This window comes from Silurus meridionalis, chromosome 14 (genome assembly GCF_014805685.1).
Source record: "Silurus meridionalis isolate SWU-2019-XX chromosome 14, ASM1480568v1, whole genome shotgun sequence".
Taxonomy (NCBI): Eukaryota; Metazoa; Chordata; class Actinopteri; order Siluriformes; family Siluridae; genus Silurus; species Silurus meridionalis.
The window spans coordinates 10,314,416-10,328,986 of record NC_060897.1 but is presented as its reverse complement, the minus strand read 5'-3'; the positions used below and the strand labels follow the sequence as shown (position 1 = coordinate 10,328,986).

The following is a 14,571-nucleotide window of genomic DNA, read 5'->3' as shown; positions in this document are numbered from 1 at the left end:
TATAGTAACCTGTTGTATTTGATCTGCAAGTCAGTGTGAAGTTCACAGCTTGCCATAGTTTTGCAGATCAGAGACTTTTGCAGATCACAAACTAGAACTCTATAGGGAAACAGAGTGTCATTCATTTTGATGCTATTCAAGCAGACCTTATAAAGAGAGCTTTTGGCTGAACAAATTCTTGTTCTCCAGACTGAACTTTTGAGGAAATGTAAAGATTAATGTATTGAGTGTTGCGAAATTCAAATTGATGAATGTGGTGTAAAACACTGGAAATAAATTGAAGAACAGTGCACAATGCACACTACATTAACAAACACAATATTTGGTTGCATTTCCATCAATTTTATATATTTTGTGATGTCTTTTGTGATACCTTGTGAGACAATGTATGTTCTACAGTTTCCTTTATTTGTTCTTTGTTTTAGGGAGTTAATACTTCCGTCTTATGTACAGCTGGTAAAATGCATTCTCAATTAGTTTGAGGTCTGATTTGCCCAATCTAAAAACTTTTCTTTGAAAAAGTTATTTGTCTTGGCAATGTGTTTTTGATTATTGTCCTTAAGTTCCTCTCAATTATATTGGGTGCATTTAACTGTGAATCTGCAGACAGATTATTTATATAAGCTTCTGATTTCATTCTGTTGCTACCATCATGGCCTACATCATCAATAAAGATTAGTGAGCCTGTTCCTGAAGCGGCCATGCAAGGCCATGCCATGACATCCACAGCACTTGATGAATGAGCCCATAAGCTTTGGATCATGAGCAGGTACTTTCTTTTTCCACACTTTGGATTACCTAAGACATTGGTAGAGGTTTAAGAACTAAAGGTTCAAGATCTTGGTTCCAGAACTTTTGTGACTCATCTCTGTATTTCTTTGCTAATTCCATTCTAGCCTTCAGATTCTTACTGCTGATTTTTTCACTAAAAGGTGAAATGTGATACATTCACCCCTACCCTGTGGTCGTTGTTGGTGAAATCAGTCACTGCTGTTTTTCAGGATTTTTTTGCAGCTCTCATAGTGTTTTTGTCATCATCTGCTGTTGCTTTTCTTGGCTGACCTGTTTGATCTCAGTTTTTTGTATACCAGTGGTTTCTTTCATTTCTCAGCCTTGTAATGGTTTGGTCTTTCCTATAGACAGCTCTCTGTTCTCCATGATGGTTCATCCATTTTAACAACAAATTTCACTCATAATCCAATATTCCTTATCACATGAAAAATGGGTGTGTTAAAAAAAAACATTAAAAAAATATGTACGTAAAGGCTGAAATTTTGATCTATCTCCTCACTCCCCTCTTACTTAGCTTTTAATCTCAAAACCAAATCAATGCATAGCTTAGGCTAAAGAATTGGCCTTGACTTTCCAATACAGTACTTTTGGAGGGCATTGCATATTCCCTAGACAATGTATTCTATTTGCTTTTTCCACAGAATTTACAGAGAGCTGCCCATTCTTACAGCTCCAAGGTCTGTGAGGGACAGCATATTCGTTTTCCTCTGCAATGTCGCTGTTGTATTCAACAGTGAGTTTAAAGAGGAAAACTGTGACATTTCAACAGATAGCAACCTTGAAAGATTTTAAACTTAAGGTTTTGTCTTTTATAAGAGTTTTCATGCCTGGACTTGTTGACTAAGCAGTAATCTCTACTCACACAATATGTGTAAGCCTACAAAATAAGGCACCACATGATTCCTGTATTAGACTCCATTATATTTGTTCAGGTATAGTGTTCGCAAAAGCACGGTTATGATGTGATCAGTGACGTGGAGCACATGCAAATAAACCTCACATAATACATGCATTTATAGACAAATATATCCATTCGCAACAAGTGTTTGTCAGTGCTCTTGACGTCTGCCTACCATTCAGCCGCAAATGTGTGTTTATTTTGCTGCTTTTGAGAGACCTCTGGTGGAAGGCAATTGCAATTTAAGAAGTGTTATCTGCTCCAATTCAGAACAAAAAAGTGATTTTAATAACATAAATGATGTTCATTGTAGAATTTTGCCAAAGCATTAGGAAACAATTACATTGATAAAATAATAATAATAATAAAAATAATAATAAAAATAAAAATAAACAGTAATGGCAAAAATATTTAAAACAATAATCAATAGCTTTAACAGATCTTGTCATTCACTTCAATTTGCTAGTCTGTGTTGTAGTTTCAGGCATGTCTCTGACCCTCATCCCATCATTTTTTTGTTCCCGAAAGGTGTGCCTCTTTTTGGTGTTTAGTAAAGATACCACTTTTTTTATATTGATGTCAGTACTAAAATCTTCAGTATCAGAAGATATTTATATCTAATATATTTTGGTATTTTCAGTCAGGAGTAAGGCTTAGGTTCAAACCTAAAAACTAAATCCCACAAACATCACAGATTCCCTTTCCCCAGACTATGTCTCTGTCTCTCTTTTTCTAAACTAAGTGACATGCAAAGTAACAAATAACCTCAGGTTTATCTTAAAATACATCCAAGTGTATATGCTAAGTTTATTTGAGAAGACTGACATTCTCTTAAAGCTAAGGATGGACTTTTTGTGGATTTTAGGATCTACATCAAGAATCAGTCTCTCTCTCTCTCATGTTGCATGTCCATCACTTCCAATCTTTTTTTTTGTGATACATTTTCCAGGCTTTGTTCTATAGCTTCTTTCAGTTTTTCTTTCTTTTAAGGAGTTAAACCTTTCTGTCTGGTGAAATGCGTGCTCAATTAGTTTAAGGTTTGCTGATAGACTTGCCCAATCTAAAAACTGTTTTTTCCTGATGAAGTTCTTTGAATTGGAAGTGTGTTTTGGATCATTGTCCTGAAATTCCTTTCAAATATATTGGGTTCATTTCACTGTGAATCTGCAGACAGATTGTTCATGTAAGGTTCTGAATTCATTCTGTTGCTAGCATCATGAGCTACCTTATCAATAAAGATTAGTGAGCCTGTTTCAAATGCAGCCAGGCCATGCCATGACATCCACAGTACATGATGAATGATAAGCTTTGGATCATGAGCAGGTACTTTCTTTTTCCACAATTATACTAAGACAATGGTTCAAGAACTAAACGTTCAGGACCTTGGTTCCAGAACTTGACTCATCTCTGTATATCTTGGCTTAATCAGCAGATATGAATATATAATATGATTGGCCTTTCCACTCAGGGTTAAAGCTTAGGGTCCAACCTTAATAAAAAAAAAAAAAACACTTTTTCTAATGAGTGTAGATTAATGTATATAATAATGAAGATTTATTTGCAGAATGACATCACATCATGCAGATCACATTTGCTTTGTGCTGTGTGTGTAATAATGTTTTATATATAAAATAGATATATCTGCTGTTAGCCCATTAGTCGACACTGCCCTCTCCGTCTCTCTGTCTCTCTCTTTGTCTATCATTCTCCCTGTCTCTCTCTCTTTATTTTTGTATCTCTTTTTCTTTCTGTCTCTTTCTTTCTCTCTGTCTGTCTCTATCTCTCTCTCTGTCACTCTGTCTGTCTCTCTGTGATGTGTTTATCAGGTTTTATGTGAGTGTTGTGAAGTCGTTGGTGTCATGGTTATGTTTGTATATTATTTTTTATCTACCTATTAATTGTAAAGTAACACAGCCATTAGGTTTGCACAAGCCAGTGCACTCTTAGTGTCGGTCCCAAGCCCGGATAAATGGGGAGGGTTGCATTAGGAAGGGCATTCAGCATAAAACATGTGCCAAATCAAATATGCAGATCATAAAAGAATTAATGCAGTGTTAAAGGAGGCCGTATAAGTGAACACTTTTTGAGGGAAGCAGTGTCTAAGTTTGAAGACTTTTTTTGTCATTTTGAACAGAGTTTTTTATTTTTAGTCATTGGTTTTCGTTGGGAGTGACGAGGATGGACAGGTCTAGAAATGAGTTTATTAGAGGGACAGCGAATGTAGAATGTTTTGGAGACAAGGTGAGGGAGGCGAGATTGAGATGGTTTGGACATGTGCAGACGAGGGACATGGGGTATATCTGTAGGAGAATGCTGAGGATGGAGCTGCCAGGAAGGAGGAAAAGAGGAAGGCCAAGGAGAAGGTTCAGAGATGTGATGAAGGAAGACATGCAGGTAGTTGGTTTGAAAGAGGCAGATGTAGAGGACAGGGGGGTATGGAGACGGATGATCCGCTGTGGCGACACCTAATAGGAGAAGCCGAAACAAGAAGAAGAAGAAAAAAGAAAAAACTTGTGATACAAAAGGGGCAAAACTAACTCTCTTTCTCTCTCTCACACAGTCCCTCCCTCCCTCTCTCTCTGTCTCTCTTGCGCTCTCTCTCTCTCTCTTCCTCTCCCTCCCTCAACAATGAGTTCCTCCTGTAGAGCGCAGGTGTTTGCACCAGAGGGCGTGGTTTCTTCACTTTCTGACCGAACGCGCGCGCCGATCCCAATTCCAACTCCTGACGTCGCGCGCTCTACCTATCCTTACCTTGTGCTGACTCCGCCCTTTCCTTACCTCCCCTCCCCTCCCCTCTCTCATACATGCGCGAGTTTGACACCGCAGCTTTGAACCAGAGCCGAGAGCGCGCGCTGCCGCCTGCTTCAGTTCGGTTGTCGATTCGTGGCTTTTACACCCCGCCGTGGGAAGTCGAGTAGCTATGAGGACTAGTGTCTAACCGTCGTTGTGTTCGTCGTTTCATTACTTTTTGGAGTATCGACAAAGTTTTGTATTTTCTTTTTGTCGGGGAGGTTGAACTCTCGAAGGACTTGAAACATGTCGCGGGACCCGGACGAGGTGAACAAACTTACTGAAAGCACCTACAAGGTAAGCGGCTGGAATCTCCCCATATTCCTCGTCTACTGCTACAGGTAGTGCAGAGACATCTAATATCCCGCCCTGTGTAACTAATTCACCTGTTTACCAGGCATAAGTAGGTCTTTAGAGTGGTTAAGGGATATTAATGACATAAAAAGTCTTGGCAGTATAAAAATATGATTCGAAAACTGTGTCTCGTGTCGTATTTTACTACTCGGCTCAGAGCTGTGATCAGCCCAGGCTTCAGGTGAGTCACACCTCAGTGTATCAAGCACGAAGAAATGACATAAAGGTCAAAGCTCATGTAACGTCTGCACTTGGACATTTTAAAGCCTGGCAATCAGTTACCACAACTACAGGATGCTTCTACATACCTGAGAAATACAAATAGATTTTGGAGAAGATAAAACCTATATAGATCTCCAGGCAGTCCTGGATGTCTCCATATATAAGGGATTATGGTTGCCAGCACCTATCAGTTGTTTGAGGGATGTTCAGTTAACTCTTGAATGTTTGTGAATCCCTGAAGAAGTTTCGTGTCTGAGATCGATGAGTTTTTGCCACGTTTCTTGTTCAAACCCATCACAAACCTTGCTGGAGCTTCCCGATCCAGCCACGAGAATGAATTTAATACGTTCTTCTTTTGTCAAAGACGTTATTAAAGCAAATATCTATAAAATAAAGTATCAAAATGAACTTTTTTTTCAAGACATTTTGTTAAGTCTTTAGAGACTTTTGGGACATCCTGTATATCTGGATGTAAACCGTTCTGGAAAGTCTAAAAAAAAGATTTGGGGGGAGAAATATGGATATTTTATTCTCAAAGTAATAACATAATCCACAAGTTTTGCATTCATCTTTTTGCAGTTCCTGGATGATCACAGTACGCTAAGTAATTTTATTGACAAAGTGAATACTGAAGACTGGTAGGTCCTGAGTTCATTCCATCTAGATGTCTGGAAGGTCTGACAACATTTGATAGTAGTTGATCTCTACAGTAGATAAATTAAAACTTGGGAAAATTTGAAATAAGTCTCAACATCCCAAATCCATCTTTCCACAGTTACAGATTGTGGAAACATGTTTGAAGGTATTCAGTCCCAGTTCTGAAACTTGAAAGAAAAAAAAAAAGAATGAAAATCTGTCAAAATAAAGCTGTAAGCTTTAAAAAAAAATGAACGAATGTGAAATTTAAAGGTCTTAAAAGTATGTGAATATAGAAGCGTTCTGGGAATATGATGGATGTACTGCTGCAGGCTTAACACTTGCTTTATCTACTGTCGTTCTTCAGACTTTGATTGTGCCTTGTACTGAAATAGCTTTTCTTATATGTATCCCCTTTTTTAATTTTTCTTTTCTATGACACGGGTAATAGTTGATTTAGATATATAGAAAAACAAATGCTAAAAATGTCTCCCGTCTTATCAGCTTCTGCTTCTGTTCACTGTCATCCTGACCATAATGCTAACACAGACATGACAGTTGTTTTCCTGGGGAATTTGGGTTTGTGCCCCCCTTTCCTAAATACAAGATCTTGCCATGCTCTGCCTACCATTATGTCACGTCCATTCTTAGACTGCTGTGCTACTGTTACTACATTTCTATGAAGAGGGCTGGATACCTAGAAGGGTGTTGACTGCAATTATAGAGCCTTGTAAATGAATTATTAGTTAGCAACCACATGCCAGTGCAACACAGCTCCTACTTCCACGTGGGCAGAAAATCATGTTTTGAGCTGACAGAAAGCATTCACTGTTTATATACGGGTATGGTTCTACTTAGAACCTTATGTTCAGAGGGACAAATTAAGGGACCCTTTATATGGACTCAGCACATTGATATTCTGGTTCCACAGAGAGTCTGATACATACAGGGCCTGTGTGGTAAGGTCTTACACAGATCTTCCTAAAGTAGAGCTTCAAGAAGTACAGATCTGACCTCTGTACTCCTTCATATTTATAGCTGTGCCATAAACTGTGTATGCGTATGCAAAGACCATAGGATCCCTTTAAATGTTCATGACTATGAGCTTGCTGACTTTTCTTTTATCGGTCAAACATTTCATTTTATTTTTTTAAGTGTGAGCGTTGATCTCGCTCATGCTCAGTATTAGGAGGATACACTGTCTCCGTTTTCACTGTGCTGGCTCCAGACTCTGATATGAACTTATAAACTATGAAATGTTTCAGAAAAAAGTGCTCTATATTAATGCAACTCCCAATACGTGTTTTGTAATCAATCTTTTATTGAATGAGGGCTCATTCAGAAGAAAGCAAACAAGTTCAGTGCATAGCAATACATTTGGATCTCAAAAGGCTTGCAGCATTCCAGCATTTAACATCAGTCCAGATGTGCATGAGCAGTTACTCATGATTAATTAATCTAATTATATACTGCCAGTTTTTAACAAAAATGTTCCCCATACATGTACAAAAAATAAGTGGGAAAAATGTTAGCAATAGATATATGCAAATTAAGATGTTTGTGTTTTTTATTTTTAATTTATGAAGTTAGACATAACAATCTGTCTGTCTCTTTCTATCTTATAGTATAAAACATTTATTTGTCTGATGCTAACATTGTCTAATACGAACTCTGTGCTTGCAGTAACTTACAGGTTTTAAGCAACTGCTTTACCACTCACTCACCATTAATGAAGTCCCACTGGAATCTAATATTGATTTACTGACATCTTCAAAATAAAAGCAAAATAAACATAACCTTAAAACCTTTATTATAAAAATCTACACTGGATAAGGACATTTTAGCATTGGGCATATCTTGAATATAATTAAATGTGTCTAGTATTTCCTGTTATATGATTTCAGTAAACCAAATACAAGATTATTTCAACCCTTTTGTATTTATTTCAAGCTGGAATTAGTTGGTTTTTTTGGCAAATAATTTTTCGCATTTCAAGCATTTATTTGTTTTATAAATGTAAAAAAATAAAAAGTAGTAATTGAGTAATAATGTCAGATATATGTTTGATTGTTCTATCTTTGGTTTATTGTAATCTTAAAGAAACAGTAGATCATTTCAACATATTTGAATTTTCTAAGATTGCTTTTATATTTTGCAGTGTTGGTGTATATTTTAGTCAGAAAACATAACCGACAAAGACATGCAAATGAAAATGTGTTTGTGCAGCATGACTCTATGCAGTGTTTTGTTCAAAACACACTTTGCTTTTCATAAGTGTCATAATTGTTGATCACAGCGTCTCAGCGGGTTGCTGCTTTATGTGTCTGATTGTGTTTTGGTTATAAACAAATGAACTGGCATTAAAAGCCCAATCCAGATGGTATTAACCAGATGCTACTGATTACATCAGGTTCAGACTTCACACATGCATGAGTGCCAATTGTTTACTTGCATTTCTCTCCCCAGAATGTTATGGATCAGTTTAACCCGGGGCTAAAGAACCTAATCAACCTTGGAAAGAGCTACGAGAAAGCTGTCACGGGTAATTATGAATTCAGGCTCATTTTTGGTCATACTTTGCATTTTATTAAAATCTATATCTGAGTACAGAAGTTTCAATATAGTAATTCCTCGATATATCGTGGATCGAACATATCGCATCGGCATTATCAAGGGGTTCTTATATAAAACATAACTATCTGACATTGCGTATATAACGTGTTGTTTAGCGAAACTATACTGTATTAGTGTAGTGAATTTATACAGTATTTGTACTGTAGAGTAAAATGGCCCCAAACCGTGCAACAGCTTCTGGTAACGAAACTAAATGGCAGAAAAGAAAGACTCCTGGACATGTTTCGCAGTGGCTTTACTGTATTATTGTATATAAATGTAATAAATAATCCTAAATGTTTAAAGCAATAAAGCATAGATAGATTTTAATTTGTGTCTGTTTATCTGTCTCTGTATGCATGCTTAATTGTTGATATATGTGTTTACTCCCTTATAGCCATGACCCTGGCTGGAAAGATGTACTTTGAAGCTGTGGGAAAGATTGGGGAGAATGCTGCTGTATCTCCAGTGTCAAGAGAATTAGGTGAGTGTCAGTCAAGCCTCATCTATAAACATTTGTTAGACTTGCTACTCAGCAATCTGTTCTATATTGAACTGACTGCTTATACATACTTTCTATATTACATTGACAATGGAAACATTTGATGAGAGAGAAGAGAAACGGTATTTCGATTCCTCTGTATGTCTGCACATATGGTGACAATAAAAACCTTGAATGTAAGAAGCTAGACATAATTGCATTGGATAAATTGTAAAATACATTGTTAAATCCATTTCATTGCAAATGTTATTGAACTACAACAAGTGCCTCGATAAAGAAAAATTGATTTCTGGACTTTTTTTAAATTATTTTTTTTATTCATAGACATATTCAGACAGTCGGCTCAGTCACAGGATTTATTTTTTATTGCATCATCCAGCAATTCTGAAATAAAATGTAAATCTACTAGAAATTTTAAAAGAAATGTTTTTATTTGGTAGATATTAGTTTAGCGATAGTAATTTACTTTTTATAACTATTTGATATTTATGAACGATACCCTTAAAGACTCTTTTGCAAATAGTTTCATTCACTGCTACTTTTCCTGCTTTAACGTAAGCCTGGAAATTAAAAAAAATATATGTGTAGTTTTATAACACCACCCTCCTGACATACCTCTGCGCCCAATTTGTTATTGTGGAGCAGAACAGATCCTTTAGATTTCCATTTGAATTCACTGTGAGATTGCTTTGTTTGCAGACAGCATGCCTGTGTGTGTCTCAGGGAGAAAAAAAATGGATGCATTTTAAAGTGCCTGCATTTTCCCTGTTTGTGTAATCCGAGTCGGATTTGCAGTAATGATGCGGGCTTGGTACTCGGGTAATGTGCAGCAGACTGTGGGTCAAATATGATTTTAGCAAACTTCTTCATGTATTACTCTTGCTAAGCAGTGCAGTTCTGTCAGTGTACTGTAAAATAGTCTGTTTCCGCACTCAGACTTGCTTTTTAGTAGAACCATGTGAGATGTGTGTACCAGGAGTACACAGCATTGTGCATTAGAACACCATGGTTCAGCAAGTTTTATACAAGTTCAGCAAGTTGCTTAAAATGAGCACTGTGTTTGCTTAGTTGCTCTTTTGGCAGTAAAGCAACCCAGTCTTATGTACATCAAAGAACCAATTCTCGCAGACTCTTACAGCAGACTACATAAAAGAGCAGTGCTGTTGAGTTTTATAATTAGTGAAAATCACGATTCATTTGCATTCAACACCTTTTTAGCAAATTATTCCATTTTGCTTTTAAGTAATGGTGGTGTTTTAATTAGCTTGAGTGATGATTGCTGTAGTCAATGTGGCCTTGCTTTTCCTTCTGTTCAGCTTTGCATCTGAAGGTCTTAACTTGGATGAATAAACCTGAGCTTGTGCCAGTGCTGACATAATGGCAGATGGCACATATTGCAATTGTTTTATCCTGCACCTGATTTATTAATATATTTTTTTTAATTATTACTTTTCACCCTCATATTTTAGTTACTAGATATTAAACGTCATTGGAGAAATGTTAAGCTAAAATAGTTCCTTAAGCACATCCTAAGGCAAGCTTGGTGGAGAATCTAGTCCTTTTTTGCATCTATGTACTAACTGTTAGAGTATGAGATTGGCTGGGGTCAGTCTGATTTAGAGAAGAGTGTCATCCTTTTCCCTCCAGAGATCAGAGCCAGTTCTGTCCTCTTAGAGTCCTAGTTGTGGAGACTTTATCGTTTCGAGCATGTGATCTGCTAACAGTCTGTTTCTGTATGTTGTGTTGGTGTGTTAAGTCATCTCAAAACTACAATGTACACAAAAGGTTTTCAAATGTCCTATAATTTACAATGTAATTTATTTGATGTTTTATGTATAGTGTTCACACTTATAGATAGACAGTGCTGTTTATTTTTGCTTTCTAGACTCAAATCAGCATGGCTCTAGTATCTTTTTATAATTTTTTATTGCATAAAATCCCAAATAAAAAAAATACTTTTGTGTTTTAAAACAAGCCTTTTTTAATTGTGTATTAATTTTTAGTAGTGATATCATATTTATTTTAATATGCTAGGCCAGAATCTGTTTTTGTTAAGAAGAAATTGATGGCATATTTTTATCTATAATAGAATTGGTATCAGTGAATATTCCTACATATGGACAGAACTTTAAAAAGTAGAAGCAAATGTTTAGTGATTGAATCAGAAAAGGCCAAAGTTTCACTATGTTCAATATTTTTGTGTTTTACAGTTAACACTAGCATTTGCTGTGTGTTTTTATTCATAGGCCTAATGGTTTTAATATGTAGGTTCATCTGCCTTGAATAAAACCATTATTTATAGTCTTATTAGGATCTGATCAGGACAATATTTTTAAGGCAACTCTGTATTACTTGGTTAGTTAGAGGTAATACTGTATAATATAATATATACTGTAGAAAATATTACTTGGAAATCTCTTTAATATGAAAGAGGGATAGTTCTGAGAGCTATGATCATGTAGGAGAGCTCTCGGTGTGGGTGTTGGTGTGGGTCTCCGTACTGCAGCGCTGATTGATGAACAGGCTTTAATCAGAGCGCAGTGAGGAGACAGTGATTGGGAAGCTGTGTAGTATAGTTGGATAAAAATAGAGCTGTTCATCTAGCAACTGAGATTTCCTTCATGCCACTACTGAATTAGATGTTTGGTCACGGATATCAGTGAACTAATCCTGGTAAGAAAATGGTGAGACTACACCAGAGTATATATCTGTCTCTGGACTGATGTGGTGCTGGAGTGTCTCTGGGTGAAACATGTCTCCTCAGTGATCCAACTCTCACATCTGGACAGCCTGATTAACATGGGATAAGTGTGTTCATATGGGATTATTTTTCTTAACTCCAGATGCATGTTTACACACTCTATTTTGTTTGCAGCAGTGGTTTGAATAAGCATCATATTATGGTAATTTATTTTTTTATTTATGTATTTAGGAGCATCAAGGGTAATTAGTGCTAAATGATCACTTGATTTATTTACCTTTGAGATACAAGTTATATAGCTGTAGCTGTCTTCTAGTAGCCCTTTTGATGATCATATTATGATTGTGATTGCACTCGGCTAATTTATAGGGCAAAGTAGAAAGTTACATGGCTAAGACGTTTTTAATGATGAAAATTATTCTAATGGGTGACAATGTATAGCTTTCATACGCCTACAATTGCTGAACATTTTTTCCAAAAATCACTCTAAGATAAGTAGGAAAATTATTCATTTATTCACAAAATCTGCAGTTACAATGTTTTGAAAGATCAGTGACGAGAGAAATGGGTTTAACTACTGTACATAAAAATGACTGAAATATTGAAGCTAACTTATGTGTGACACGATGATTGTTTAGTTGCAATTTGTATTTAACTGGTTAATATAGTAATAATACAGTTGATTGCTACAATGTTTGTTTGTTGTCTTTTATAGTATATTCAGTAGTATTGAAATTCTTTCGAACACTAAGATTTTTTTACTATTCAGTTTGCAATGTGATTTGACTGCCATGCTACGAAAGGAGACCAAACATACAGGCCACAAGCTTCCGTTGTACTAAAACCCAGGCCGTCCTCTCTGCATGACCTTGTCTTCCGCAAACACAAACGTGGGAGAACACAATGCTCACGGTATTGGCCAGAGATAAGAGCAAAAATGTGCTCCTGTGTGCCCAGATATCCGCTGTATAAAAGACCTTATGCTCCATGTCACTCAGTAAATGGAACATCATGACTTTTGGCTTTTCTTGCGAGGTGAAACTGGAGCTCCTCTGACGTGGAGAAGTTGATACCGGATAGCCTTGAGAGTCATGGGCAAATTGACGACACTGCCTCTGGCACCTCCCACCACCTCCAGTGAAGAATCAGAGGAGTAAAAAATGTTCTTTACCTACACATCTAAACTATATTGACTCATGCACTGTTCACGTGAGCAATAAGAGATTGCTTCCTGGCTGCTGTCATTAGCTGTCAATCATTAGCTGTAATTAGCTGTCATCATTAGCTGTCAATCTGCCCAAGTTCTCCCACACCACCCCACTGCTGCTCTCCCTTCACTGGCTTCCAGTAGCTGCACGTATTAGATTCAAAACACTGACGCTTGCCTACAATGCCAAAAATGGACCTCACACCTTGCACTGCACCACGCTGTCTTAGATCCTCCAGCACTGCTCGACTGGTACCACCTTCTCTCAGAATGAGAGATAAGTATACTTCAAGGCTCTTCTCTGTTCTGGCACCGAGGTGGTGGAATGAACTTCTAGATGTCCGTACAACGGATTCCCTGGCTATCTTTAAGCGACGGTTGAAGACCTACCTCTTCCTGAAACACTTAAATTAGCACTTTCCAAGTTTGCTTTGTAGAATTCAAAAGTTATATTTACATTAAGTTTGTAATCTAGCGTACAGTTGTAGATTTATTCATTGCTACAGACTCAAAGCACTTTTGTACGTTGCTCTGGACAAGGGCGTCTGCTAAATGCCGCAAATGTAAATGTAAATTAGCCTTATAAAATATCTCTCTGATGCTGCCAGTGCCAGATCAGATAGCACTGAACGTCATCTTCGGTTAGAAGTGTGTGAGCGCAGCATTCATGTCCAAACACATTCGTTAGGGTTGGCGTAGGGTTTTCGGTGACGTGCAGAAAACCTTATGAACAATACTCTAGATCAGAAAGAGTGTGTTCTGCAGGTTTATGGGGAACGATGGGAGGTGTTGCACCTATGCCTCATAATGATGCATGACTTAGCCTGGGGTGTTGTTTGCCATTGTTGCCATGGTGATGGAAAACATTACAGTAGAACATTGTTGTCATTATCTTTTCATTTAAAACTCATCTGATAACTGATTTATTAGATCTGGCATTCTGCATTCTATTATTCTGGTCTGGATTAATATGTTTTAGATATCTTGGTGTAGTTATTCACTGCTGAGTTGGTTTGAACAAAGTCATGCAAAATTAGTGATAGATGTTTCTGAGGCCATCTCTACCTTATAAGATGACATTTTTTGATTCAAAACGCTAATGGCTAAAGCCTACTTTCTAAACCCCTACTTATTGACAATCTTGACAAGTCCTTTTTGGTAATCTGGTACTCACAAATACTGACCAGGAACACCCCAATGCCCAGTCTGCTAGCCATAGTAAGCTTTAACTACAAAAATCAATGTATCCTAGATGTAGACATGCACCATTTTTTTTTCTTCTTTTTCTTTTTTAGACTTTTCCTGTTAGTGGTCACCAAAGCCGATCATCCGTCTACATTCAACCCTGTCCTTTACATCTGCCTCTTTTTAATTAACCACCTGCATGTTTTCTCTCACCACATCCATAAACCTCATTCTTGCCCTTCTTCTTTTCCTCCTGCCTGGCACCTCCATTCTCAGCAATCTTCTTTTGATTTACCCCATGTTAGTCCTCTGCACATGACCATTTCTATAAATCCACAAACACACAATGCAACTCCTTCTGACTTTTTCTTTACTTCTCCATTAATGTTCTCAAAGCAAATATTGCATCCGTAGTGCTCTTCCTCGGCATGAAACCATATTTTTGCTCACAGATGGTCACCTTCTCTCAGCCTCTCGTCTCTAAACAACTTTATTCCCCTGTAGTTACTGCAGGTCTGCACATCTCTCTTATTCTTAGAAACTGGTACCAGCACACTCCTTCTCCATTCCGCATCCAAACTAATTGTTAAAAACACCACTGCCATCTCTCCTAAACATCTCCACGCTTCTACTGGTATTTCCACTCTTCATCCTCTTAATAGCTGCTCTCA

The 14,571-nt window shown here is 37.2% G+C and overlaps 1 protein-coding gene across 1 annotated transcript in view; it reads left to right on the top strand.

Moving 5' to 3' along the window:
- Positions 1 to 4,499: 4,499 nt before the first annotated feature.
- The window catches only part of baiap2l1b (BAR/IMD domain containing adaptor protein 2 like 1b), a 38,374-nt gene continuing 28,302 nt past the window's right edge, over positions 4,500 to 14,571 (top strand). Inside the window, exons 1-3 of the mRNA XM_046865820.1 lie at positions 4,500 to 4,777; positions 8,159 to 8,234; positions 8,703 to 8,789. Coding sequence (XP_046721776.1) covers positions 4,727 to 4,777; positions 8,159 to 8,234; positions 8,703 to 8,789 — 214 coding nt within the window. The 5' untranslated portion in view covers positions 4,500 to 4,726. The remainder of the gene's footprint in view (positions 4,778 to 8,158; positions 8,235 to 8,702; positions 8,790 to 14,571) is intronic.